The sequence below is a fragment of the Diadema antillarum genome, unplaced genomic scaffold (genome assembly GCF_040938485.1).
Source record: "Diadema antillarum isolate AM-2024a unplaced genomic scaffold, OU_Dant_1.0 seq00001704_RagTag, whole genome shotgun sequence".
NCBI classification, from domain to species: Eukaryota; Metazoa; Echinodermata; class Echinoidea; order Diadematoida; family Diadematidae; genus Diadema; species Diadema antillarum.
Window position 1 is genome coordinate 316,159 of NW_027272394.1, and position 27,217 is coordinate 343,375.

General features: G+C 39.6%; 1 protein-coding gene across 1 annotated transcript; it reads left to right on the plus strand.

Moving 5' to 3' along the window:
• The first annotated feature begins 445 nt into the window (after positions 1–445).
• On the plus strand, positions 446–25,865 carry LOC139711797 (serine hydroxymethyltransferase, mitochondrial-like). Its single transcript, XM_071623649.1, has 13 exons — positions 446–696; positions 1,647–1,808; positions 9,838–9,917; positions 11,842–12,042; position 12,647; positions 13,481–13,561; positions 14,642–14,764; positions 15,388–15,527; positions 18,587–18,752; positions 20,005–20,104; positions 21,762–21,917; positions 22,296–22,403; positions 23,676–25,865. Exons 1-13 carry the CDS (start codon positions 658–660, stop codon positions 23,795–23,797), a joined length of 1,479 nt encoding a protein of 492 aa, XP_071479750.1. The 5' UTR covers positions 446–657; the 3' UTR covers positions 23,798–25,865.
• The last annotated feature ends 1,352 nt before the right edge of the window (positions 25,866–27,217 follow it).

Here is a 27,217-nt window from a genome sequence, read left to right on the forward strand (position 1 = left end):
CCCTCCATTTTTTCAGTTAGTAACAGCCTAGAGACTGAATATTGTTGTTGTTATTTTGGTTTTAATGGCTTGATAGGCTCCTATCACTCAGAATTGAGTAGTTAGTAAGTTACGCCTTGTTTTACAGCTCTGTAGCCCTGCCTTATCATCACAGACGTCTCCCCGTACGCCAGCTGTCGCGACACTTGTGCTTTTCAGTAGGAAAATGTGTGAGCACTGATGTATTTTTATAAGGCTATGATTTGAATCGGAACGCATAACTTGGCATGCAACGACAGCTGTGCTGAGTATACCGAGCCTTTGTGAAAAGCCTATCGTTGCGTCAGAAAAGGGGTTCAGTTTGGGCCTGGCGCCGGCGGTGTGCTGCATGCGCGTGCGGCGCCGAGACTCGCGTGCAAAATCAAGTGCGGCTGAGCTTCGACTTGTGCAACGGTTTTTCACGCAGAGGCTGATCCACCTACGACTTGTAGAGTCGACTGTGCATGTACGTGTGCACATGTGTGACACGCACAACCGACGAACGAGCCATCCGGATCCCGCTGGTGAAACGTCAACGTCAGCTGTTCATTCCCGATCATCCCCACGGACGATAAAGGCACAAAAGAACAGATCTTCGTTCTAAATCTCCATTACGTCACCTGTCAATAGTTCAACAAAATGTTGTCAAGACAATTCATTCGTTCCGCTCTTAGACAGGTATGGTTACACTTCTTAAAATCGTTTCCACATATCGATGACCTCAATCTGTAGTCCGTAGTAAGTAGGCTGTTATGGTGTACACGGTGTGGAGTACGAGTAGCTCCGACCAGCCCGATCCGTGCCCATCATACCCGAAGCGCTCCGGCCGGTGTCGGGGTTACTAAATACAAAGAAAGTAGTAGGCTGGTTGGGTTGCTAGCTAAATTGCACTGTTTAACCATATGGAGGTCTACCTCCATTGGTTAAATTTGTACCAGTATGTAGACTGCAAACTTCACGTCTAAAAATCCAGTTCTGTGCCATATTGGAGAGAGAATTAAGGAAAAAATAATGAAGCAACAGCAGCAGTCGGCACTCTCTGATGTCAATACGAATTACGATGTATTTCCTTCCTACAATCCTAGTCTTCTAGACTACAAACAATGTGTAATCTGAAGTCCACATACACACTATACAAAATATGTTAATTTTAATTCTACCTCTTGTCTAGGTGCCGTATAGGCCTACACTGTAATTTACTTACTATGGACATGGTAAGCATGGTAAGTAAAACACCAGGGTGCAGTAAAACACAGGTGTAGATTAGGTTGGCCTTTTATACCCAGCCACATTTTTTTTTCCCTATATAGTAGAGAAATTGTACATTCAGGCAAAGTTCAAAGAGACTACTTTGGGAACAATCCAAGATCAAGCTTCCAAAGTTTTGATTATTTATACATGCACTAGTTGTACCGTGTAGAACACTAGTACTTGTACAGATTACAGATTTTGGAACAATCAATCTGTTGTGTTGTCAGACTGATTGGATGCGCATGGCTTTAAACAGAAAACATCAGTGAGCCTACAAGATGCTTGCAATGCTTGGAATTGCCTTGCTGTAAAGAGTTCCATAATTCTCTCGATCATGACTTTGTTTCTCTGCTCATGTCTTAACAATGAATCTCAAGTTGAGCACCGCCACCTCGCAGTCACCCAAAGCAGCTGCAACGCAAGCAGCATCAGATTGGGGAGGAAATGACCCACTGGTGGATGTGGATCCAGAAATTTACAACATCATTCAGCAGGAAAAAGATCGGCAAGTCCGTGGCTTGGAGCTGATTGCATCAGAGGTATTTCAAAACTGACTTTAAAAAAAAAAGTATTTGCATGTTAGTTGGATGTGTATCTATGTGTTTGTCAGTAATGATGTTGTTTGTTTGTTTGTGTGTGTGTTGCTGTGGGTGTTTTTTTTTTTTGGGGGGGGGGGTAGTTGTGTTGTGATGGGGTATCGTATGGAAAGGTGAGATATTGATAAGCACACAACACAGGTACCATTTACACAGGACCCTTTGATCAATAATTTGTACAGTCTACATAGTATCACCAGATGATACAGTAAATCTGTCAGCTGCCAGCTTTATTGGTTCTTACTCACCCTTACTGTGCTTTGTTAACAGCCAATTGGCATGCAGGCTGGAGTGTTTTCTTCAGCCAGGCCATTGGTATAGATTGTCTGGGAACTACTTGTCAATGAGTAGAGATTACCTACAGTGTAATCCCTCTTAAAAGTCTTATCTTCTAATTTAGCATAGTCCTCCTGTTTAGACTGCTACACCTGAGTTGGCATGCTACGCAATGTTAAACTATTAGCAGGTCCAGATATGATATATTAATTCTAATTTATACTTGTGAAAAAGCTTGGTAAGTTGAGATACAAGTATGTTATATAGGTTATTATGGCAAGGTGAGATGAGATGAGCACACAGGTACCATTTACACAGCAACCTTTGATCGATATAGTCTACAAAGTATTGATCACCAGATGGTAGAGTAATGTGTCCAAGCCAAGCTTGGACACATACAAATGTAAAGGGGTAACGATAAGCAAGACTGGAGGGCTCTATCAGTGAGCACCATTGATTTAATGTGAAGTCAGTTGTACATTCATAGAGTGTGTAGCTTGAGATGACCCCAGTTTTCACACATGGTGCATTCATGTGGAAATGCTGTTCTGGTACTGTGAAGTGGACGGTGCAGTAGCCTTTTGTCAAGCCTCTCTCGCTGTAATGGGTGAGTGAAATGAGCCCAGCCGAGCACAACATCGCAAGGACCTTTTGAGATCTTCTTCACACATTAATATTAATAATACATGAACCCTACTGAATATTCATATTAATGGGTTCTGGTGGACGAATGGAATGGCATGCTCCCCACATCCTCCATCTTGGTGTTGTCATGCTTGTTCGCATACGCTGATTGGTTGACTTTTGCTCCCAAAATCGGTGAGCAAAAGTTGGTAATTCAAAGGTTTAACAAAAGGATGGAAGCAAATCTCAAAAGGCCCCTCGCGCAACCCCATGGAGCTGGGCTCTCTTCGCCATACAGGGAGTTAGAGTTTATTTATCAAAACCTCATAATGTTTAAGAAAGTCTGAATACACAGTGAATGGTAATGTATTCATAAAAACAACATAATATCTAAGAAAGTTTGAATTCGGGACACAATGGTAATGTAACACTTCACTTTTGTGTTGACATCAATATTAATAAATAGCACACATAACTGTCTAAACAATCTAAGAAACATCAATATATATAATAGATAAATGATTTTAAGTATTCTAAAACTATTTATCAAAAAAAAATATATATTGAACGTACAATTGATGGTGATAATGTAAACAGTGATGTTGCTAAAAGAACCAAGAGCTAGCATAGGTTCTAATAAGGTAGTCCTGATATTCTTCATTTAGTCTCTTGTGATGAGATGTTTATTCACCTGTCTATGGTTAGTATATAAGACAAAATATTTTAAGTTTAGTTGGTATATTTTTCTCTATTGCCTGCCATATCTTTTTTTCATTTATATCGCATGCACACTTTTGAACATATCAGGTCATTGAACAGTAGGCCTACATGATAAAGTGCACTTCACCTCAGGAATAATCTATGAATGTTATGTTTTAAACTTGTGTTTGCTTGGATTCATGTTGTAGGAACACCAATCTTTATGTGGTAAAGATGTGGTGAATCACAACATTCATGATGTGCTCCTAGTTTTGTATGCATAGTTTCAGCTGCTATCAGCTCACAGACCATAAACAGAATGCTTTTGTCCATGCTATCAAAGAGCTCCTTGATATACTATGCACTACCCCTGCGAGATATGCAGTCTTGCACTAAAAAGGCTTGTTGTAAGACTAATTGAACAGCTGACCAGCACCTTGGTCTCACTAGTCTAGTCATTCAGACAGTATTTGTCCATTCAGAGTATGACCAGCATTTATTAGTACTAGAGCACTGATCTATTGTTTCAATAAAGTCTGAGTACAAATCACTTCCAGTGTGCAGCTTTATTATGAGGCCCACAAGTCAAAGTGGGAACCATGGTGATTGGAATTGTACACCAACCCCCCCCCCCCCAACAAAGCTCATCAAAGGGTCTGCAAGATTAATTCTAAGTTTATTATGTCAATGGGACTTTCCATCATGCTTCAAGGTGTGCAGCGTGGCCCAGAAATTTTCCATGAATTCAGTAGGATGAATGCTGGTCACTACCAAATGTACAGTATGGGGGTAGGGTAGGGCAGGGGTCAGAGTAGAGAGCTATGGAAGGGAGCTACATGTACTAGTACCTCCCAGTTCAGCAGAAGAACAAGACATGTTCCTGATTGTTACACTGTTCTATGTGGGCATCATCATCACATTCTTTGTGATGCAGTGGTACTGGCTATTTGCATAGCACAGTCTACCTCTCGGAAAGTATCTGGACTTCAAGTGACAAAGCAAAAGACATCAAATGAAAAAAAAAAAGAACACACAAATTAATGGCAATAACAAATAAAAGAATGTATATTCACATATATATATATATATATATATATATATATACACATACACATACACATTTTATGACTGAATAAAACAATTGCGGGATAGAGAAAATGATGCACAAATATGGGAAAGATTTGATGTTGGGCCTACCTGTTTTTCAATCAAGCCAGCAAATCTATAGCATTTCACAATTTATAGAACGAGCTATCATTGCTTGCACCTACACACCCAAACAACGGAACAGATACACACACACACACACACTGGTATACGCACACCATTTCTCTCTTTATCTCTCCCCGTCATTGCTTGGATTCAATACCCATGATGTTATGAAATCATTCCTTATCTTTTGACTGTTTTCATGGTTTCCATAATGAAAGTAAATTGCAGACCTATGTAATAGAGAGTGAGAAAGATGTGAATTAAAGTCGTATTTCTCTTTTAAAAAGACTGGACATTGTACTAAATGATAATTGATTCAAAGGACGGACAAAGAAACAATATTGGCATGTATATGTGACTTCTGAATTCACCCTAGGAATCTATGATTATTCAGTCTCAAATCTAAGTTGGCAATTTGTACAGTGTACAAAACATAGAATATAGCTGTGATCACTGATAAAGCAGAGAACATGCACTGCACCTAACAATTAAGAGTTCCATGGGTCTACACTCAACAAATAAACTATAATTCATAGTACAGTACTCTCCGCGTAATCGGGTATCGCTTAAACGGGTACTCCGTTTAATCGGGTAGTAATGTCAAAATCAATTCCAATGCACATTAAAATTACCTGATAATCGGGTTGCCTCTCCGCATAAATGGGTAAACAATTTCTTCTAATCTAATTTCTACCCATATTTTATCGCAGATATAACACTTTAAGAAATCATGAATGTCAAATTTTCCACTGCTAATCGCATTCCCTGCTTAATTTGCAAAGAAGACCGATCATTTGGGGAGTGATTAAACATGAAAACTCATGTACCAGTACCGTCTTTCCACACGTAAACGAACATAGCTGGCACTCACAACTGCTAGACAGACAGGAGTTGAACACACTTGCGCTCCTCCCTTGCTTCGCAACAACATTCACAATATGAGAAGTTTGCAAAGAAAATCAGGCCATGCACCAGCTCCATAATTTTGCTTTTCTTCAGTCACTTCTCGAAAAGTGACTCAACGTTCTACGTGGCTAGTGCACGCAAAGAGACGTGTTCAACGCCTGCGTGTTAGCGAGGAGTCTATAGTCAAATGACAAAGTTGTCTAAAGACATTTGTCCATAAAAAGAGTGTAAATTATTGCTCGTGACTGAGCAAGTGTAAGGTACAACTGTATGTATAATGTGCTGTGCAAGCACGCGTAATTATGCATACAGTGTAGGTGTTTGGTGCAGTGCACAATGCATGTACATACACATTGTGTATGTCAATTGTGAATGAGACGTGTTCTGCTGTTAATCGGGTACTCCGCTTAATCGGGTAAGAAATGCTCTGCTAGAGCCTACCCGATTATGCGGAGAGTACTGTATTTCAGAAAGAGACTGAAAAGATTTCACAATCTGATGACATTTTGAAAGGACTTTTTCATGTGCTGGTAACTAGAATCTGATCATATCTGAAAAGAATTCCATCATGTCAGTCAAAAAACTTAGCATTCGTCACGGTGATATAAAGAAATGTCTCCATATTCATAAGGATACTTCAAGACAACTCGGTACAGTACTGCCTACAAGGCCAAATTGTGGTTTATGTTACCGCTTTACTCTTGCTTCGTCCTTATGTACAATGTTCCCCCTATTCAGACGCATGCCATTTTATACCAAAACTCGATAACGTAACAACGTATAAAGAATCGTCGTACAGCCGACAGACCGTTCAGACACTAATTTTGACCATTCTGGGACACATCGTATAGATGTGCAGTTTCCCACTGCGCATGCTGTTATTTAGTCACGAGTGACAGCTGTGGGGTCACCTTTTGTGCGCGCTCCCATTAAGCCCCACCCAGTTATAAAGTTCTATGGTTGGCATACGTTCAGACGCACACGAAATGCTGATTCGATGCTCTGACCATCGTTTCGCTATACGTCGTTTAGTTAGTCAGCGTTCAGTCGTATAAATTAATCGTATCTAGCTATACCGTTTTGGTATAGCTATACTGTTCTAGTATAGATTTTTTTGTGTGTCTGAATGCCCTGGTTGTCTGTGAAGGTACATACACACTGTGGCAACTAGCATGAGCTAGTTGTCACCAGCAGTGATGAAATGAGTAGAGACTGAAACCACAATATCAATGCCGATAACAATGTTGTCAAGATCTCCAGATAAAACAAGAAGGACCAGTTGTCATCCATGATTCGACTAAGCAACTTTCGTCGCACATACTAGGTGTCACAAAAACATTTCCCACTTTTGATCCTTGATAATAGTCCGAAAATTATATATATCACATAACACTGCCATTGATATGAGTAATAGCTGAATAGTGTACAATTTACATGTACATGTAGTTGGAGGTGATTTGAACAGAAAAGCATGAGTCAGTTTCATTACAACCATGATTAATTTTAAAGTTGAGTTGAAGATTTTGGTTAAATTTGAACCCTGTGTACAAATTGAACTTAACACAGGAACCAATGATGCGTATATGACTGTGTGCTTACAGTACAATGACCTTGAACAATAGACATGAATACAACAAATACCACCTTTTCAGAGCTCTGCTGACTACACTTCTGGGCCCTGTTTTATGAAGAGTTATAATTGATTATATAGTTGATTGATTATATCTTTTGATATTACGGAACCCTGGTCTCTTGCTTCAAGGCACATGAATGCTCTATTATGATGGATTGCCCTTGGCACTGCTAGTCTGAATTCATGGTAACAGGGTAAAGTACATGCACATGAAAAAAGGCATACACTACAATTCAGGATGAATAAAGACTAGCTGTGATAGTGGAATTTCTCATGTGATATAGCATTCAAACCCTGGTCATTGTTCAGGACCATTATCTGGGTGTTAAACCATGCACTCCTATCCCCCTATTCAGACGCAAGCCAGTTTATACCACAACTCGATAAAGAAACGACGTATAAAGAATCATCGTATAGCCGATAGACCGTTCATACGCTAATTTCGACCATTCTGGAAAAACGTCGCATAGATGGGCATTTTCTCACTGCGCATGTTGTTATGGCCATGAGTGACAGGTACAAGGTCACCTTTCGTGCTCGCTCCCATTAAGCCCCGCCCAGTTATACCGTTCTATAGTCACCATACGTTCAGACGCACAATGGACATGGTGGAATGCTGATTCGTTATCGAGTTCTAGTTCGAAACGATGCTCTGACCGTCGTTTCGCTATACGTCGTTTCGTTATACATGGTTTCGTTAGTCAGCGTTCAGATGTATAAATTCATCGTATAGCTATACCGTTTTGGTATAGCTATACCGTTCTAGTATCAATTTTTTGCGTCTGAATGCCCTGTTAAACACACCAATTCACCCTGGTGCAAAGTTAAAGTTTTGTACAGAGGGTTGAAAATAGAACAAAATCTGAACCCTTAAACTATGTGTTTATACTTTCATTTTTAAATGAGCTGTTTCTCATATCAATGTCAGTGTTACTTGATAGATTTGGAAATATGAAGGATCATGTAAGTTGGAAATGTTTTTTGTTACGCCTAGTACATGGATGGCTGTTCACACATAATACCTGCATTGCTTCATTGCACGTGAGTGCATCTCTATGCAACGTACTGTGTATGCGCGGGGAACATTGAGCTGTACTGTGTTGCTAGCCTTCAGGGCTGCCAACATTGACTGACAGGTGAGAGTGAGATATTGCGAGGGAGCGGAGCGGGGGTGGGGGGGGGGGGGGAGTTTAAAATTGGTGATAAAACCTGTGTGGGTCACTTACCAGTTCTCCGTAATCAGTAAGTTAAAAACTGCATTTTAAAAAAGTTGCAGACTTGCTACACCTTCCTAGAGTACATAGTAAAAAGTTTTTCTGACCATTTACAAGTATTCCAGAGTTGACGATACTTCCACAGCTAGTCAATCCTGCTTAACTCTGCCTCTACATGTAGTAAGAAAGTGGAATGTGCACTTCAATCTCAATCCAAAGGATAGGACTTAAAAACAAGAGTATGAATGATGACATTCATCCTTCAGCAAGACAATATACACTGTAAGTCATAATTTATTAAATTTTGAGGAGTCGGTAACAGATACAGAAGTCAGGAATATATTGGCAAGAAGGGAGGGAGCTTTTGCATTTTATATCTTAAAATGTGGCCATTTGGTGCAGACTGAAATGATTTTTTTTACAGCATACTTAGATATGAGCATTAATTTATATCAATTGGTGATAAAACCTCAGTTGGCTAATCAAACAATTCATTAAGTCATACATTCAGTAACTGATAAAATGTATGTTGTATACAACTACAAAATTCTCTTATCCAAAGTACATTGGGTAGCCTATGTACACAGCATGCACATATCCAAATATGTAAACAAGTGACAGCTGATTCAACCATTTTTCTGCTGACATGTCAATATATGGCAAATTCAGAGATAAGTAGTACAATAATAAAGCCATATTTGGCTCATTCAGAGATAAGTAGTACAATAATAAAGCCATATTTGGCTCATGCTCTGTGATGTTAATGACTGACAAGCTTATAAAATAATCATGGTACCAGGTTGTACCTGTGTGTAACTTTACACTGATTAGTCAGCAGAACCGTGAAAGAGATAGGAAGGAGATATTGTCCTTGAAGAAATGTGAGATATATCTTTTTCTCTCCATCCAGTGTTATAAAATGTGGATTTATGGAATTGAATGAAATTAAGGATCAATCTTGAGTTGAACACCAATTCTGCCAAGGGACCCACCCAACCTGTTGTGAGCCTGTTATCATTTCATTATTGGAAATATTTTCTTCCAAGGTCGGTGCATTGCTTCACATTCTTTGTCAAAAAACAAAAATAAAAACAAAGCAAAACAAGCAAGACTAACATTGCAAATGTTGTGTTTCAAGGTCTTGCAGAAAACAGTGTGCAAAACAGAGCAAACACTTTTCCTTATGATTTACACACCAAGGTTTTTTTCCAAAGGAGCAAATTATTTTTGATGAAAATCATTTCATGCAAATGCTCAAACTACGTGTTGACAACATGAAAGTCAGTAAATTGTCAAAAGAAAATCTTATGAAACGATAGACATTGTCATGCACTGCATGCACTGAAGGCTAGCTCACTGGGCAACAGCCATTGTACAGTTTAAATAACATTGTTCTTTCCAATTTCAGAACTTCACCAGCAGGGCAGTGATGGAGTCATCGGGATCATGCCTGACAAACAAATATTCAGAAGGCTACCCAGGTCGAAGGTGAGCACGAAAGAGAGAGAGAGAGAGATGGGTGTTCAGTGGCAGATGGGGGGGGGGGGGGGGGGGGGGGGGGGGGGGGGGCGCACTGGGCATGCCCCCTAATCGCACGATGACCAACATAAAGACATAATGTATAAAAAACAAAAAAATCTCCCTACTGTTGGGGGGGAAGACACCCCCCTCCCCCCCCCCCCCCCCCCCCCCCCCCCACACACACACACACACTGACACAAGGATTCCTGGATCTGCCCCTGGTGTTGCATACAGATCTGAGATTCCAATGAGTTTCACACAGCAAATGCAGTAATCAACAAAATATTCAGGACAGATTTGAGCTTGTAAAGTGCAGGACATCACTTTTATGTATTGCAAGGATCCTGGCTTCCTGAACCTGTTGAAGATGAGTCCAAGTATATTCTGGCAAGTATCTACATTTTGTATGGGAAATGCGTGTGGCAGGAAGTCAGCCCATCCTCAACGGGTTAAAGAACCCAACCAACCCAAAACAGACTTCAGAGAATTAAAAAATTCAAAGGGCATGCTACGTGTATTATTAACAGTATTACCATTACCTGTAACACCCACCTGTCTAGTTCAAACCCGACTGTGGGAAAATGAGGGGAACATTAATTTCCACGGTAGATTTTGTTTTGTGATTGTCATTATTGAATTGAATTGAATTGAATTGTTTTTTGCTAAAAACAAAGCAAAGCAAACAAATATATATCTATAGTATTAGTAAAGCATAGCAGCCAACAGACTTAATTGCTGTTACTTAACAGTGAGGTGAAATCACACACTAAAAACTCTGGAATACAAATCTGGAAGTCTTGATCGGGTCAATGTAAACATAGCTGTATGTACTTGTTAAAATGAGATAAAATTAGATTACCATAAAAAGTATGTACTCACTAAAATTAGAGGGACATAAAAATTTTTGAGATAATGTTTATGATAGTGAAACATGAATATGGGTTCTAGAAATCCTGTACAATAAGAAAAAGCAGAAAACATATAAATCATTTTTATGAACAGTGATGATGGAACTGATTGATACGTCAACACACTTAAATGTCATATCAGCTCCCCTTTATCTTGGAATTTGCCCACATGCATTTTAGTAATTACGTGCCAACATTATCCTGAACAGTAGACCAGCATGCCCTGCCAGTTTCAAAGTGATAAGTGATCATTTTTCCTACTTGTCTTTGTACTGGTGCTCTCTTGTAACCCGCAGCTTACTTGTACAGTATTGATTGTACCCCTGCTGTATGCCTGTTTAAAGGGATGATACAGTTTTGGTTGATATGGAGCTTCAGGTTTTGAACTTATTTGTGAGATAATGAGAAACCTCTTATGAAATGTAAAAGAGCATACAGTTACTAGTAATTCAAAATTTACTTGTTCAGAATTGGTTTTGAAATAGGTGAGATATCCAAAGAAAAGGAAAGAAAAGCATTGTACAATAAGGGGAAAAATGCTGCCTATCCGACACGTGGAGTAGGATAGGAATGAGGATTATGGTTGCCTTTCAGTTTGTGGATTCTGAATGCATGTCTTGATATCAAGCAGAGTGGCAAAATCTTGAGGTTGTTTCAATGCCCTGTGGATTTAGTTTTAATGTGTTTTAGGTGGTGTATATCCATCATTGATGCATGTGCACTTGTTTGTCTGACCTGCTGTTAAATAACAACAACTGATGTACCACACTGAAGCTGTATTTGAATGCCTCTCCCCTTGCAGTTTGCTTGTGGCATGAAATCTTGTTTTGAATTTTGCTCGCATTCACGCTGTTTGCTGTCTTCCCCTGAGGCTGTTGTAAAAACAAGCAAAGTGGTGGAGAGTTGTTAGCACTAGTGCTTTAAGAATTTACACAGTGTATTCAAGCCTTGAAACTTTTGTCTCTTATTCCTTTGTGATACAGGTATTACGGTGGCGCGTATATGATCGATGAGCTCGAAAGAGTCTGCCAGCAGAGGGCGCTAGATGTATATGACCTTGACCCAGAAAAGTGGGGTGTGAATGTGCAGCCGTATTCTGGATCTCCTGCGAACTTTGCTGTGTACACTGGACTGTTGAAGCCACATGAGAGAGTGATGGGACTTGATCTTCCACATGGTGGACAGTGAGTTACCATGAATAGATGGGAAAGGGGGGGGGGGCAGAGAGGGTGGGAAGGAGTCAAGGGAGGGTGGCGAAGAGGCATGAAGAGGGTGGGATAGAGGCATGGAGAAGGTGGGGGAAGCGGCATGGAAAGAGTGGGTCAGAGGACATGAGAGGGTGGGGAAGAGGCATGGAGGGTTGGGAAAGAGACATAGCGGGGTGGGGGGACAGGATGGGGAAAAGTAATGGAGAGGATGGGTTAGAGGCATATAGTGGGTGGGGGAAGAGGCATGTGTGAGGGTGGGGGGAGAGTCATGGAGAGGGTGGGGAAGAGGCATGGAGAGGGTGGGGAAGAGGCATGGAGAGGGTGGGGAAGAGGCATGGAGGGGTGGGAAAGAGACAGAAGGGTGGGGGAGAGGATGGGGAAAAGTAATGGAGAGGATGGGTTAGAGGTATATAGAGGGTGGGGAGAGGCATTTTGAGGGTGGGGAAGAGGCATGGAGAGGGTAGAAAAGAGGCATGGAAAGGGTGTGGAAGAGGCATGGAGAGGGTGGGGAAGAGTCATGGAGAGGGTGGGGAAGAGTCATGGAGAGGGTGGGGAAGAGTCATGGAAGGGTGGGGAAGAGTGTGAAGGGTTCGGTAGAGGCATGGAGGGGTGGGGAAGAGTCATGTAGGGGTGGGGAAGAGTCATGGAGAGGGTGGGAAGAGTCATGGAGGGGGTGGGGAAGAGACATGGAGAGGGTGGGGATGAGGCATGAAGAGGGTGGGAAGAGGCATGGAGAAGGTGGGGAAGAGTCAGAGAGAATGGGGAAGAGGCATGGAAAGGGTGGGGAAGAGTCATGGAGATGCTGGGAAAGAGGCATGGAGAGGGTGGGGAAGAGTCATGGAGAGGGTGGGGAAGAGTCATTGAGGGGTGGGGAAGAGTCAGAGAGGATGGCGAAAAGACATGGAGGGGTAAGGAAGAATCATAGAGAGGGTGGGGAAGAGGCATGGAGGGGTAGAAAAGTCATAGAGAGGGTGGGGAAGAGTCATAAAGAGGGTGGGGAATTGTCATAAAGAGGGTTGGGAAGAGTCATGGAGAGGGTGGGAAGATACATGGAGAGGGTTGGGAAGAGTCAGAGAGGGTGGGGAAGAGTCATTGAGGGGTGGGGAAGAGTCAAGAGGGGTGGGGAAGAGTCATGGAGGGGTGGGAAGAGTCAGAGAGGATGGGGAAAAGGCATGGAGGGGTGAGGAAGAATCATAGGGTGGGGAAGAATCAGAGGGTGGGGAAGAGGCATTTAGAGGATGAGGAAGAGGCATGGAGGGGTGGGGGAAGAGTCATGGAGGGGTGGGAAAGTCATAGAGAGGGTGGGGGAGAGGCAGTATAACATTTCAAATCTTGCATATTTCTATTTAACTTCCTGCAGATGCATATGTATGTTACATTTATTGGACTCCAATGTTTCTTCTTTTATTTTCAGTTTGACCATGGCTTCATGACCCCAACCAAAAGAATCTCGGCTACATCGATTTATTTTGAGTCCATGCCATACAGGCTAAATGTGAGTTATCATTTTGAAAAGTGGTTGTGCTTTTGTTTTATTGCACTTTTTCAAGCTGTTGTGTATCTTGAAACTCTCAATTCCTATGGAGTGTGTTACTTTAATACTTGACTGTACCTTCACACAACACATGCACACACACACCCACACAAAAATATATTATTGGAGTCATAAGCAGAAATAGATCTTTCTAGCATGTAGTGTCAAAATATCTTCATGTAAACCAGTTTTGAATTTCAACCAAATTAGCTAATACTTTAGAGTTTAAGATTGGTCATTTACTTCCGTATCTGGCTTCATGTAATGAAGTGGATTAACAAATATTTATTGTCAACACTTAAAAAAATAGAAATGATGTTATAGTTTCTATTATAGTCACGAAAAATGACTTATTCAAACAAAATGCAAAGTTTAACATCTTATACGAGTTGATGAGTTGACTAACTCATGCCGCACAACATTCTCTGCTTGCTAGCATGCATGTTCTTGTAGCGTAGAATGAAGACTCATCTGCTCTATCACATATTGAAGATTCTAGATGAAACAAAACAAGACAAAACAAAGAAATCATGGTGCATTACCATCTTGATGCAGTATGAAAAATTCCTCCAGCATTCAGAGGTAGATCTGGATATATTCATAGCAAGGTGCTGGTCATGAACTGCTGTAGAAATGATGTTGCTTGCTCAATGAAAGATTTGCCTGTTTTAGAAGGGAAATTACTTCTTGTGAATGTCTTTGTATGCTGGAGTTGCCTCATGAAATGGTCATCTTTAGCAGTGATGTAATTCAAATCTTTCCAAGCAACCCATGAGTAAATATCATGCTGTATCGTATGTCTACTGAATTAGCCATTAGTTTACAGGTATTCTACAAGGAGCCTATGCTAATTCAAGATCCCTCATTACAGTGTATGTATCAACTTTGACTTTGCATACTTGTATGCAGTATTAAATCACTCAAAAACCTAAATTCAAAATTTGATATCCCAAGTGGCCTCCACATGCAGCTTGTTATCTTTTTTGTCTTTGAGGAGGTTGAGTTGTTGTAATCGATATTGAATCCATGTCTTTTTCACAGGAAGAGACTGGCCTGATAGACTATGACAAACTGGCTGAGACTGCCCGTCTGTTCCGCCCTCAGATGATCATCGCTGGATACTCCGCCTACCCAAGGATGTTGGAGTATGACAGATACCGATCTGTAAGTGGACGCAAGTGGGCAGAGGCAGCCATAACCAGGCTCACATTTCATAAAAGATGTTAGGATTGAAACTCTTGCTAGAATAGCAACTTCCCATAGCAACAGCCAATCAGGAAGCAGGATTCTTTTATCATTACCATGACACTTTTCCATTGCAGCTAAAAATTGTTACCGTGACAACTTTTAATGACATGAGGCCCTGCATGAAGTCTTCACTGTTACTCCTTTGATTATTGTCCTGCGTGTTCACTTAAGCATTTGACAAAACTTGTGGTTTCAGTACCAGAGGAAAAGTTTGCTCAGAACTCGTTAGCCCAATATCTTCGATTGATTAAGTGTTGATGTTGCACATTTCTTTCAAAGAAGTTGAATGTAATATAATAGGGTGGAGACAACAAGAGTTGTCTTTGAATTGTATGTGCCAAAGTATATGAAAATTGTGTTCAAGCATGTGTACAAAAGAATGTGCCAACTTGAGCTTTCCTGTAAAAGGTGCAGAATAAACCCTAATGCAGTAATATTACTGTCTGTTGGTATAATCACCCACAATTACCCATGGTTGTAAGGAATTCATTGCATAGAGTTGATGACTTCTTGTCCCCCCCCCCCCCCCCCCATTCTAGATCTGTGATGATGTTGGTGCAGTCTTGTTGGCAGACATGGCGCACATTAGCGGCCTTGTGGCAGCAAAGGTCACGCCATCTCCCTTTGACTACGCTGACGTTGTCACCACAACAACCCACAAGACTCTGAGAGGTGCAAGGTAATGTGCTCTCCCGTTTACATTTTTGCCTCAACCATAGAGGTTATCTTTCAAATACATGAAATTCTTCCGTCGAGGTGTTTTCATTGCAACTGATTGACAAATCGCCCTGCATGGACGTAAATTTTACGTCTATGTAGGGCAATTTGTCAATCAGTTCCAAAGAGGTTGTCTTTGTTCTTTTTTTTCTTGTTTTTTTTGTCTGTTTGCAATATTACTTGAAAAGTTATGAAGGGATTTTGATGATATTTTGATAAAATGAGGTCATTGTGGTATTAAAGGAACAGGTAATTACCCTTCACTGGTTATCATGATGCAGATTCAGAATTATTTTGAAAGAATGCCTTCACAGTTGTGTGGCATTAGTGACCATAATATGACAGCAATTTATGCTCTCTGAGTGTTTCTAGTTTAGAAGCATTTACTTTCTGGCAGATGAGACAGCATCAATATTCCTTGATAATTTTTTTTTTCTGTTTGTTAGATTTCTCTCTCTTTTACTCTGAAGTACTCCATGTCTGTCATTCCCATCAGCCATGTTCAATCCTGGGTCCGAATACCAGTGCTCAGCCCGATACGAAAATGCATTCAGTGTATTAACCCTAAACGGCCTGGGCTATTAAGATCTCAGCCATGGAATGTCGATTGTTGAAAAAATTTGGCATGCATGTAGTTTATGACCATGATGCCCTCCCTAATCTTTTTAGGGTTAAGAGATTAAACGTGCCACTTGTGAGTTTGCCTTTGATTGATTCTTGCATGCACAAGAAATTCCAAGGAAATATTGTAGAAAAATCTTGCAGTCACTATCCTTTTGCCTATTATATTCCAAGATTATAATGAAGAGAGGTGCTGCAGTCGTTATTGAGATTTATAAGGCAGGTCTGCCCATGAAAATGGATAATTACTCCTTGCTGTGTGGTGATGTAGGAAGTGTAAAAACCCTGGATAGTTTTATATCTCATCTATCAGGCTGCATGTCTGCTTATCAGAATTTTAAGGAAGCTGAACTCCAGGAAGTGTTTGATTAGCATATCAGTCGCACTTTGGACAATAATGAACTGTGATGTATGGAGCTTACATTTTGATTCATTAAGTTATATCCTTTAAAGGCCCAACTCAGGCTGAATTTGAATACTTTCAACTTATGGCTGAGATAGAGTGATTTGAGTTGTGTTATGATTCAATTGAAAAATTTCAAGAAATCATACAAAGTAATTCCTGGGATCATTGTTTTTTTTTTATCGTTGATATCAATTCCAGACTTTCATTAAATTTGACAATAAATAGTACAATCTGACAAAAAAGTTTATCAATCTTAATGTTTATCTTGGAGGCTACCACATCTGAACATCAGCAATCTTTACCCATATCTGCTGGTTGTGTAATGTAGTTTAAAGGCTGTTGCTGCCGGAGGCTATTTCCCGAACGTTCACTGAACTGTGCCATCTCAAATTCAAGGTGATGTCACCGACACTTATGAAAACAAAACTATTGAGAAATATGTATCATTTGAAAGAGAAAGTAATGGCCTTTCATATAAGATGTAAATCAGCGCCATGTCATGAATTATGTGACGTCATATGGTTTTAGTATTTTTGTATGATTTACATATTTATGAATAATAACATCACTTATTCAAAAGAAACCACAAATGAAAAATATCCATAGCCTTTATGCAGAAAAACAACTACTGTACAAGCTGAAATTTTCGTGTGCAGATATTTTTGCAAATTGCTTCTTGGCGGACATTTTCACGTGTTGTTCATTTTGCGGTTGCGAGGGTCTAACTGTATGTAGTTATTCACGCATTGTTATTTTCATGTGTTGTAATTTTCGCAGTTCAAAGGCGATTCGCAAAATTCGTGAAAATAAAACCACCGCGAAAATTTCAGTTCATACAGTATCAATATTGAAATCTTCATAGTGTAAGCTTTCCGATGGTAAATAACCCATAGGGTATAATGCCTACAAATATGAAGACATAGAACTAGAAAAGCACTCTGAGAGCGCAGACCTCCGCCAAGCATGCAAATAATTTTCACCACTGATCTTGTTCTTCCGTAGACATATTAGTGATTTCCACCCATACGTACTGCATTTGGTGCTGAAAGTTGCCAGATTTCCCTATATAGAAGCCTTTGTTACGTCATAAACACTCAGCTGCACGGCGGCCTCACCCCAGCAGAAACTAGAGCACGCGCTTTAGTGCGCGCAGGCAAACCTCAAATGCACGCAGGCAAACCTCACATACGCGCAGCCTGAACTCCCAAGTTCATTGACCCTACCTGCCAAAATGTCAAAAATCCTTCATAAATTCCCCCAAAATTCTTGGATCACTACCAAAAGTTAATCGTTTGGTACTTGTGTCATTCTCAACCTTTCCTGCAAGTTTCATCCCAATCCGTTAACTACTTTTTGAGTTATTTTGCACACGGACAAACTAACTAACGAACGAACTAACTAACGAACAAACCAACGGTAACGAAAACATAACCTCCTCCCTTGGCGGAGGTAATAATAACTCAAAGATCTGTGCTCTGCGGACCACAGTGAAATAGGCCTATATGTTTGCGTACAGTAGTATTCGATCTCACATAGATGTAGACCTATTCTGTCAGCAGCCTTCTGTAAACCTCTGAAGTGAGTACAAATCCAAATGAAAATATCAGTAACAGGAAGTGATGCAAAGGACTGTGGGATATCAGGTCAGAGTTCACAGGCTATAATAAGCTATATAAATGACATCATCGTCCAAGCCATTTCTGCTATGGATTAATCCTGTAGATTGGCATTCGCAGCGTTTGCGCGAACCATGGGATATCCCGTAGATACGGCGGATGTGTTTGTTTGTTTGTTTGTTTGTTTGTTTGTTTGTTTTTAATCAATGGTTTAGAAAAAATGCGGGAGACATGATTGTACTCGACATGTAGACTAAAAATATATTCACTAGGAATGTGAAATACTGTATGTTTTGCTATAATCCTGTAATTTTGTTGTTGAATCAACAAGAACAAAAAAGAAGAGAAAATTGAATAAATGAAACAAACCTTTGGCAGGGCTGGACTGATCTTCTACCGCGTTGGCAAGAAGGGGACAAATGAAAAGACAGGCAAGGACATCATGTACAACTACAAGAGTAGGATTGATGAGGCCCTCTTCCCAGGGCTCCAGGGGGGTCCTCACAACATGCAGATTGCTGGAGTGGCCGTAGCACTCAAGCAGGTGAGCCAAGGGCAGCATTGGTGGTAGTGACATAGTCACAAAGTCTTTGTAACTGTAGCCACTGATGGAGTGATGTTAGATTCTGAATGCAGCACTTGCAGAGCTGCCAAGTCTCCCTGATTCTGCAGGAGTCTCCCTGAAAATCTAAAAATCTGTTCATGTCTGAATAAGAGAAGATTAAAGTCTCCCTGATCTGGGAATTATTTTTGCCCATTGAAATGTGTGTAGCACACAGATATCTCCCTTTATATTGCTATGTGGAATCTCCCTGATTTGGATGTGGGATCTCCCTGATTTGGATGTGGGAATGTTGGGAGACCTGCACTTGACTTCACATGCAGAGACAAAAATTTGTGACTGTAAAAACATAAGTTCTGGTAATAAAGAGTTAAATATTTGTTTCATTGCAATTGTATCTCTGGTTGTATGACAGCATCAGATCAAAAATTTTACATTCGTCATGGTTTATGTGCCAACATGTGTATGATTGTAATAATGTCAGTTCTTGGTTGAGTGCCAAGCTTTGGGTTTTGGCAGCACCTTATTCATGGTCTAAATGTCAGTTCAAGAATTAACAGTTGGCTCTGGTGGACATAGCACAGTAAGTGTGGTTATAAAAACATTGATTCGGATATGAAAAGTCCTGTTTACCTTTCGGAGAAGTGATTTAAAAAATGTTCAAGCTATCACATTTGATGCATATGCGTAGGTTTGCTGTACCACAAAACATTGTACCATATAAAATTTTTGCAATGAAGCCTTAAATATAAGGAGATATCAGTATTTTTCTCAGTAAACCATAACTGTAGATGGTTTAGTCTGGGAGCAATTTTATTATAACTGTCGTTCACATTTTGTTTATTCATCAGTACTTAGCATCAATTTTATTAATTCAAAGTTTTACAGTGGTTGTTTCTATCCCTAACTCATATTTTAGAACTATTTTAAAGCACTAATGCTGGGTTTTTGTTTCATCTGGAAATGGTAAATTATGCCTTTAACATTATCATTTATTTTTCTCATCCATTACTGCTATTAAATGCGAACACTAAATCTTGGGTACAGTGACAATGTATGCTAGTAAAATTCATTCCTAGTTGATGAAGCAGGGTTGAAAGAAGCAAGTCAACATAAGACTGAAACAAAACAGAAAAATTCTTTGTCAGCTCACTGTCAGTACTAGGCATATCCATGAATTTGAAGGAGGCAGTGGAAGAGTAATCCATTTTGTGTGTGGATGATGCTATGTCAGGCCAAGTCCCAGATGTTCCGGGATTACCAGGTGCAAGTCATCAAGAACGCACAGGCTCTTGGTGCCAGGCTGGTGGAGAAAGGATTCACTCTGCTTACAGGTTTGGATTCCATCTCCCCATTCCTTACGCCCTCCCCAATCTCATCACATTCCTCTGTTTTCTCTCTCTCTTTTTCATGCCACTTTAAAGGGTGGGTACAGTTCTGGTCGAGGTGAAGATTTAGCTTTTAACGTTTTGTGAGATATTCAGAAACCACTCTATGAGATGTGAAAGAGCATGCAGTTCTAAGGGGTATCAAAAGTTTATTCGATGAAAATTGGTTTTGAAATGGCCGAGATATCCAAAAACAAGGTGAAACAAAGAGATACTAATAAAGTTGGGGCATGTCGCCTTTTATTATTAGCACTTTTTTGGATATCTCAGCCATTTGAAAACCAATTTTCATCAAATAAACATTGAATCCTTCTTAAAATTACATGCTCTTTCATATTTCATAAGAGGCTTTTCATCATCTCACGTAGGAATGTTCAAAACATGAATCCTTACCTCAACCAGTACTGTACAGTCCCTTTATACTCATGTTTTGACAAAGTACTGTATACGCCATAATTTTGTGAGGCTAAATTTTTGCGAATCGGGAATTCCCGACAATTTCGTGAGTGGTTAAATTCGCAATCGTAAACTCCTGTACTTGACGGAGAAGAGTACAGGCGTACGTCACATTCACATTGGGATAGGAGTCAATATTTTTCGCGTGTCTTTAATTTCGTGAACATCACCTGACTCACGAAATTTGCGAAAATAAAAACCTCGCGAAATATTTGGCTTATACAGTAATAAATTATCACCCTTATTGAGGAATTGTGTTTTTACATGTTGAAATGTCAATATGGGTAAGACACAATTCCCCCTAGTTGCTGTCCTGAATGCCCTTGCCTTTGATGTGTAATTGTAATCAACTTTGATGATACGTTTTTAGATTTTATCATTTAAGTTCTAGAAGGGATAACTTGTGTGGTCACTAGCTGGTAGCATTTAAGGTCAATTTCGGTCAGTTTTAGTTGCAGCAATCTATTCATACATCTGTAATATTCTGCATAATGCTTATCTCATATACATGTAGCTGTGAACACTTTGAGATAAATGTCTGAGGAACAGTACTGTATACGCCATATATTTTGCAAGTCTAAATTTTCGCGAATCTGGACTTCCCAACAATTTCGCGAGTGGTTAAATTCGCAATCATGGAGTCTTGTACGGAATGAAGAAATGTATACCCGTAGTCACATTCATGTAGAGTCAATATTAGAGTCAATATTTTCTTGTGTTTTTAATTGCACGAATAGCAGCTGACTCGCGAAGTTTGCGAAAATGAAAACCTCGCGAAATATTGGTGTATACGGTATCTTTGTTTATCAGTAGTGATATCTCCAGAGCATTACTTCGCATACGTAGAAATGGAATCTTCTCATGTTTTGGTGCAGCAGATATGTCATGTGGTGTTATAGTCTTTTCAGCTTTTTCTAGGAACTGCCACAGTTATGTAAAAGGGAAACTTCAAACATCATGGGCGTTTTACCTGTGGCATCAGAGGTTGAGTCGCCCATCGGCTAGCAGTAGCCACCATGGTAGTGGGTAGAGCTTGACTCATGTATACAGGGACATGTCTCAAGTCATGTAATTCTATTCCACATAATGTTTGCAAGGTCTTATTATTCATTCTCATTTTGATGATCTTTCTCTGTTCATTTCCCAGGTGGCACTGACAATCACCTTCTTCTTGTTGACCTTCGACCCATGGGCCTCGACGGAACCAAGGTGGAACTGATTCTGGAGAAGATCTCTGTCACAGTCAACAAGAACACGTGTCCAGGCGACAAAAATGCCTTCACGCCTGGCGGCATGCGACTTGGTGAGTCTTTCTTTAATGGTCTTTAGCTGGCTAAAATAGCCTGCAGCTTTGACATGTTTCAGTTTTTAAATGAATTCACTCTTCACGTAAAAAGCAAAAAAAAAAAAAAAGCAAAAAAAAAAAGGAATAAATGAACAGATGTATAGAGCTGCAGAATGTGGTCAGTGCTTTTTTCAATCAACGTCATGACATAAAATTTAGAGTTGTGTGAATACGTGATGTCACACTACAATGCAATTTTGAAATGGATGAATACCCATGGACTTGATACATTAATGTACTTCAGTCTGACTATGTCGTCAACTGATGACTACTGTTATGTGACTTTCGATCCACCTGAATGAAGATTGTTGTCATTGTTTGTTGCTTTGGTATCAGGTACCCCTGCTCTGACGACAAGGAATTTCAAGGAAGAAGAATTTGTGAAGGTTGCTGATTTCATCGCTGAGGCAGTCGATCTCTCACAGGACATTGTCAGCAAAGTCGGTGAGCATAGCAAAGAAAAGTCTTTATTTTGGTGACATTTGATGCTGGGTATTTCCTTTTGAATGGAAAGTCAGTTGCCACCATGCAATGGTCAAAATTACGAACTGATCATCTCTGTCAGTGATTACCTTTGCCCAAAGTGCATTTTGATTTGACAGAAAATTATTTTTCAGACAGCTCTTCTGAAGGAGATGGCTGTATAAAAGTGTATGTCTCCCAATGGAAGGAAATCTCTCAATAGGCATGTCTTTATCAGACCAAAGTTCAAACTAGCGGAACTTTTTTTTTTTTTGCGGTTTTAGGAGAAGAACTCTATATAGAGCTCTGTGGGCTCAGTGTGGGCGAAGCAAGAAAATTTCAGGCTGATGGAAATGCAACCATAATAGCGCGCTAATTTGTGAATTCTCGCGCTATTTCACAAGCTAAGCTAAACCGAGAATTTGGGGAAAATTTTCCCAATCAAATAGTGTTCTATTTGCGTCTTCTTTGCACAAATAGCGGGTTATTTTGACATTGCGCTAATTTCTTAACTGCAAAATAATGCATTGTTTTGAAACTTCAGTCTGATGAAGACAGACCTAATGGCTTACTTTTGCAGAGATGAAAACTGTTATTTTTTTTTTTACAGCATTTTGTTTTGCATTTTGTTTCGCACAAAATGCTTCAGGTTTCACAGAAATGTATGTCTCCTGCAGGAATGTAAAAATACTGTTTGTTTTTTTTTCACTGAAAATACACTTTTCACAGCCTTCAGAATGCAACAATGCTTTTTACAAGGTTGGCATTCCTACTTTAAATCCTGTACAACAAAGTCAGAATGTCTTTGCAAAATTGATGAGTCATAATTTGTCCACTGTATCATTAAACTGAGATGGATGATGTATTGGTGCGGTCCTCTCGACCAAGACAGGAAGTTTCTGTCATAGGAGTGTCACAGAACCTATGTGTCCAGCGAGAAGTTGTAGTTACCATACGAGAAGAGCACTCTTTATTTGTTCAACACGCCAAGCAGTTAGAATAAGGTGAAACTGAATGGATGAAATTTTCTATTTAAAAGATATGCAAATTAGGTATGATACAAAATATTAAGATATTAAAAGTCATCATGAAAGCAGCAGTTCATTTTGTCTTCAACATTTCATTTGCTTATAATTTATTCATTTATTTATTTATCTATTATTGCTCGTAATTGTTTTGAAAAATATAATTAGGTTTTATTTGTTTTTTCCTTCCTATTTCATCATTATTATTATTTTTTTCTCACACTTCCAGGCAAGAAGCAGAAGGATTTCAGGGAGCACCTGGCCAATGATGCAGACACAGCCAGCAAGATTGCTGATCTGAAATCGCGTGTGGAGAGCTTCGCCCGCCAGTACCCCATGCCTGGATTGTAAGGTCACACCTCTCCAGACCTGGTGCAAACACTGCAGCAATCACTCAAGGCAAGATACCCTCACACCTTATTGCGTTGGACATTGCTAAACCACAGCCATACTCCGTGAGCAAATCATCTGATTTCCAGACCGCCCGTAGTGAATATATCACTACAGTCTCGTCATGGTCACTTTGTCTCATTTGCATGGTCTAGCAAACATTTTCGTATAAAAGCACCTTAAAGATATGCTTAGCTTTTTGTATTAAAAAAGAAAAGAAAAAAAGATGAAAATTCAAAAGCTGTGAAGTTTCTAAGTGCCACACAGAATAGGAGGTGGATGTCAAAATTTTGTCACGCAAATGCTGGCTCATTTTCCAGTCACACCCGAAGATAATGTGGTGGATTTTTCAGAGAGACTTGTAAAGTCTGCTCCGTGTACCACAATTTGCTGTCAGCAATTTAAGATGATGTATACTTTTGTTTTAATGTCATCAAGTGGACTCTTGTGTGATTTTTTGTTTTCCTGATCTCTTGGATGACTGTGAAGCCAACCTTTTGAGAGTATGTCTGAAACTATTTTTGTAGATTTTGTGTAAAGGCAAACATCTATTTAAAGCCTCGGGAAAGATGAATGCAAAAATGTATTTAAAAGCTTATCTTAGGTCTAGCTCTTTTTTCTGCACATGTGCTATATCTGTATCAAAGTAATTGTGGTTAGTGTGTAGCACATTGCTTGCTGTGGTGCGATGCTCGCCAATTTTCCAGAAAAAAAATTGCAATCGTTTTGCTGGTCTGTTTGACTCTGAGGAGATGTTCCTCTGGGTTTTGAGCTTCTTGAATATGATACTTGGCTTTTAATGATCCATGTCATATGGGATATGTATGTAGACTGTGATTTGATTATACTATTGTGTCATGGAACATAGGAATCCTGACTGAAACAGTCCAGAATCCCGCCATGTTTAAAAAGCCCTCCATATTTAGAATTGGAGGTGTGACTTTTATCCAGAAATTGTAATTAACATTATGACACAAAGAGCATTGAATAGTAGCCTTTTATAGAAAGGTCTAACACATTGTAGGATGAATATGTAAAATATGTTATAGACCATTGGTGCCGCAGGATGAACTCTTTAATATGGGTGATGGCCCACTCTTTTTTCATTCTTTCAAAGTAGAGAACCGTACACTTTCCTCAGTACTATTAAACACTTCGGAATCATCTTGTACCACTTAATAGTTATAGGAGTTTGTGGTTGGTGCCTGTTAGTCATCACTTTTTATCTTCCTTTCCTTAAAAATGATAGATTTATTTGCTTTTACTTTAAGTAGCTTTATATTCAGTAACGAAAATATAACCATTGACTCTTTTTGCTCTACTTTCTGTACTCATGTTGTAAATTTGAACTCCTTTTATGCTTTACTTTTCCCAAAATTAATATGTGACATGTTTCAACTACAAATTTGACACACCTGCTTCAACCCAGCATGTCACTTTGATACTCTGGTTTATCCTGTGAAAGAATTAGCTGAAGCATTTATGGACTGAAACAGGGATGGTTTATGAATTACAGTTGCCCAGTTGGACAACTCGTTATGCTGCAACACATTGCTGCAAGTGTTTTGAGGCTCTCAGAAAGCTTGAAGGATGTGAAACAATTTTCCATTCCTGTGTCTGTCTATGTAGGAGAAAGTTGAACATGGCAGCATATTTGTGCTCAACATCTTGGGATGTAGCCAATCAGAAGCACTGAAATTGAGTCATGCATATCCTCTTTATTTTTGTACCAACATGCACGGGTGGTAAAAAAAATGTGTAGCAAGAAAGCATAACTGCACGGCATTCTATCCTAGGTGTACATGAATGGCAGATATCCGAATGCTCCAGTACCTGTACCTTTACGTTGCATGTGCAGCTAGCTGTTTGCTCTGCACCAACCAAAACATCACTTTGATTCACATGGTCATCTGCACGACCAGTCAGAGAGTGGCCCCATTGTATTGAAATACTAAGTTTTACTACTTGATATCGCAGTTCATTGACCCATTTCATAAAACAAATAATGCACAGGTTTATGTTTGTAACGTTTGTGGAGACTGGAATAGGTCACTCTCAGGTATTGACAATGCATTTCCACTAACGCACTCTAGCCTGTGCATTATTTGGATGATAAGGTGCAAGTTTGCACGGCACTTCAGAAAATTTGCATTACCTTTGATCATAAACATGTATGTGAGTCCACAGTGATGTGACATTGGAGTCACTGCATGTGTGTTTGGTGTTCAAAAGTCTCAGATGAAGAGTCAAAAGTTATGGTGGCACTCTGTTTACCAGAATATGAAGACTTTTCACTGAAAAGTCTAAGTAAAGGAAAAAGAAATTGTTGGAGGATTAGGAAGGCCATTTCACAGTGATCTTTGGTTTGTACAGTAGAGAAAGGATGGAAGCTAAGTTGGAGAAAAAAATATAACCTTTGAATCTGTATTTCTGCAGAGATACATTTTTATCTTGTACTGTTTTCAGATTCAAAGGAAGGTATTTTCTGAAATAGATGTCTCAGGGTATTTCAAAGTGTAATGCCTCCTTGGTTTAGAAAGATTTTGATAAATGGACAAATGAAAACTTTCCATAACTAAGGAACTCACTCTTGCCAGAGGATTAGTAATGCTAGATTTTATCCCTCAAGTGATACCACACTGTGTATTGATCAAGGGTTATTATGTCATGAAGGTTGTTGTATTTGTCACAGTCTGGAATAGTTGAAATGCAATATGACAATGTTTTTGCTTTTTAAGTCTCCAAATTGTACATTCTAGCAGATAAATGATGTGGATCATATGAATGATCATCGATTTTAATAGCTTGTACTACTTTTACATAGCACCATTGCCTCATATTTATCATATTTAATCAAACTGTCTGGTTACTTACACTTTCTTGTGTAGTTTGTAACCCAGTCAGATGAAGTAGATTTATATAATATATATGTGTGTGTTTGTGCGTTGCAATAATGAAACAATAGTACCATGTGATAGGAGCGAATATGTCACCATTGTGGGATGTAGTGTCTCTTTTTTGCAATGAATAGCCACATATTCCTTGTTAGAACTATCAAATAGCTTGAAATAGATATTTTGCTGTATTTATATGATAGAAAAATATATGGAAGAAAAAGAAAAAAACAAACGAGATAACTCAAGATAGAGTAGGATGTTTCATGGTTGCCAAGGATTACTCCCGAGTGTCATATAGTGTGTATCCCGGGAGCCAAATGTTTCAAGTTTTGTACTCCTCATGGATCAAAGGAATGTGAGAGCCCGGAACAGGGAGGTGGAATGATCATCGACCTTTCTGATGAGAGTGAGAGAGAAGCAAGCATAGAGAGAACGAGAGGGAGAAAAAGTGTCACTGACATTCTTTTTTACCAAATCAACTTCG

Excerpts from the sequence above, each read along its gene's own strand:
- LOC139711797 (XM_071623649.1), top strand. The coding sequence starts at position 658 with ATGTTGTCAAGACAATTCATTCGTTCCGCTCTTAGACAG. Across the intron at positions 13,562-14,641 it reads CCATGCCATACAGGCTAAAT|GAAGAGACTGGCCTGATAGA; the intron begins GTGAGTTATCAT and ends TCTTTTTCACAG. Across the intron at positions 20,105-21,761 it reads AGGATTCACTCTGCTTACAG|GTGGCACTGACAATCACCTT; the intron begins GTTTGGATTCCA and ends TTCATTTCCCAG.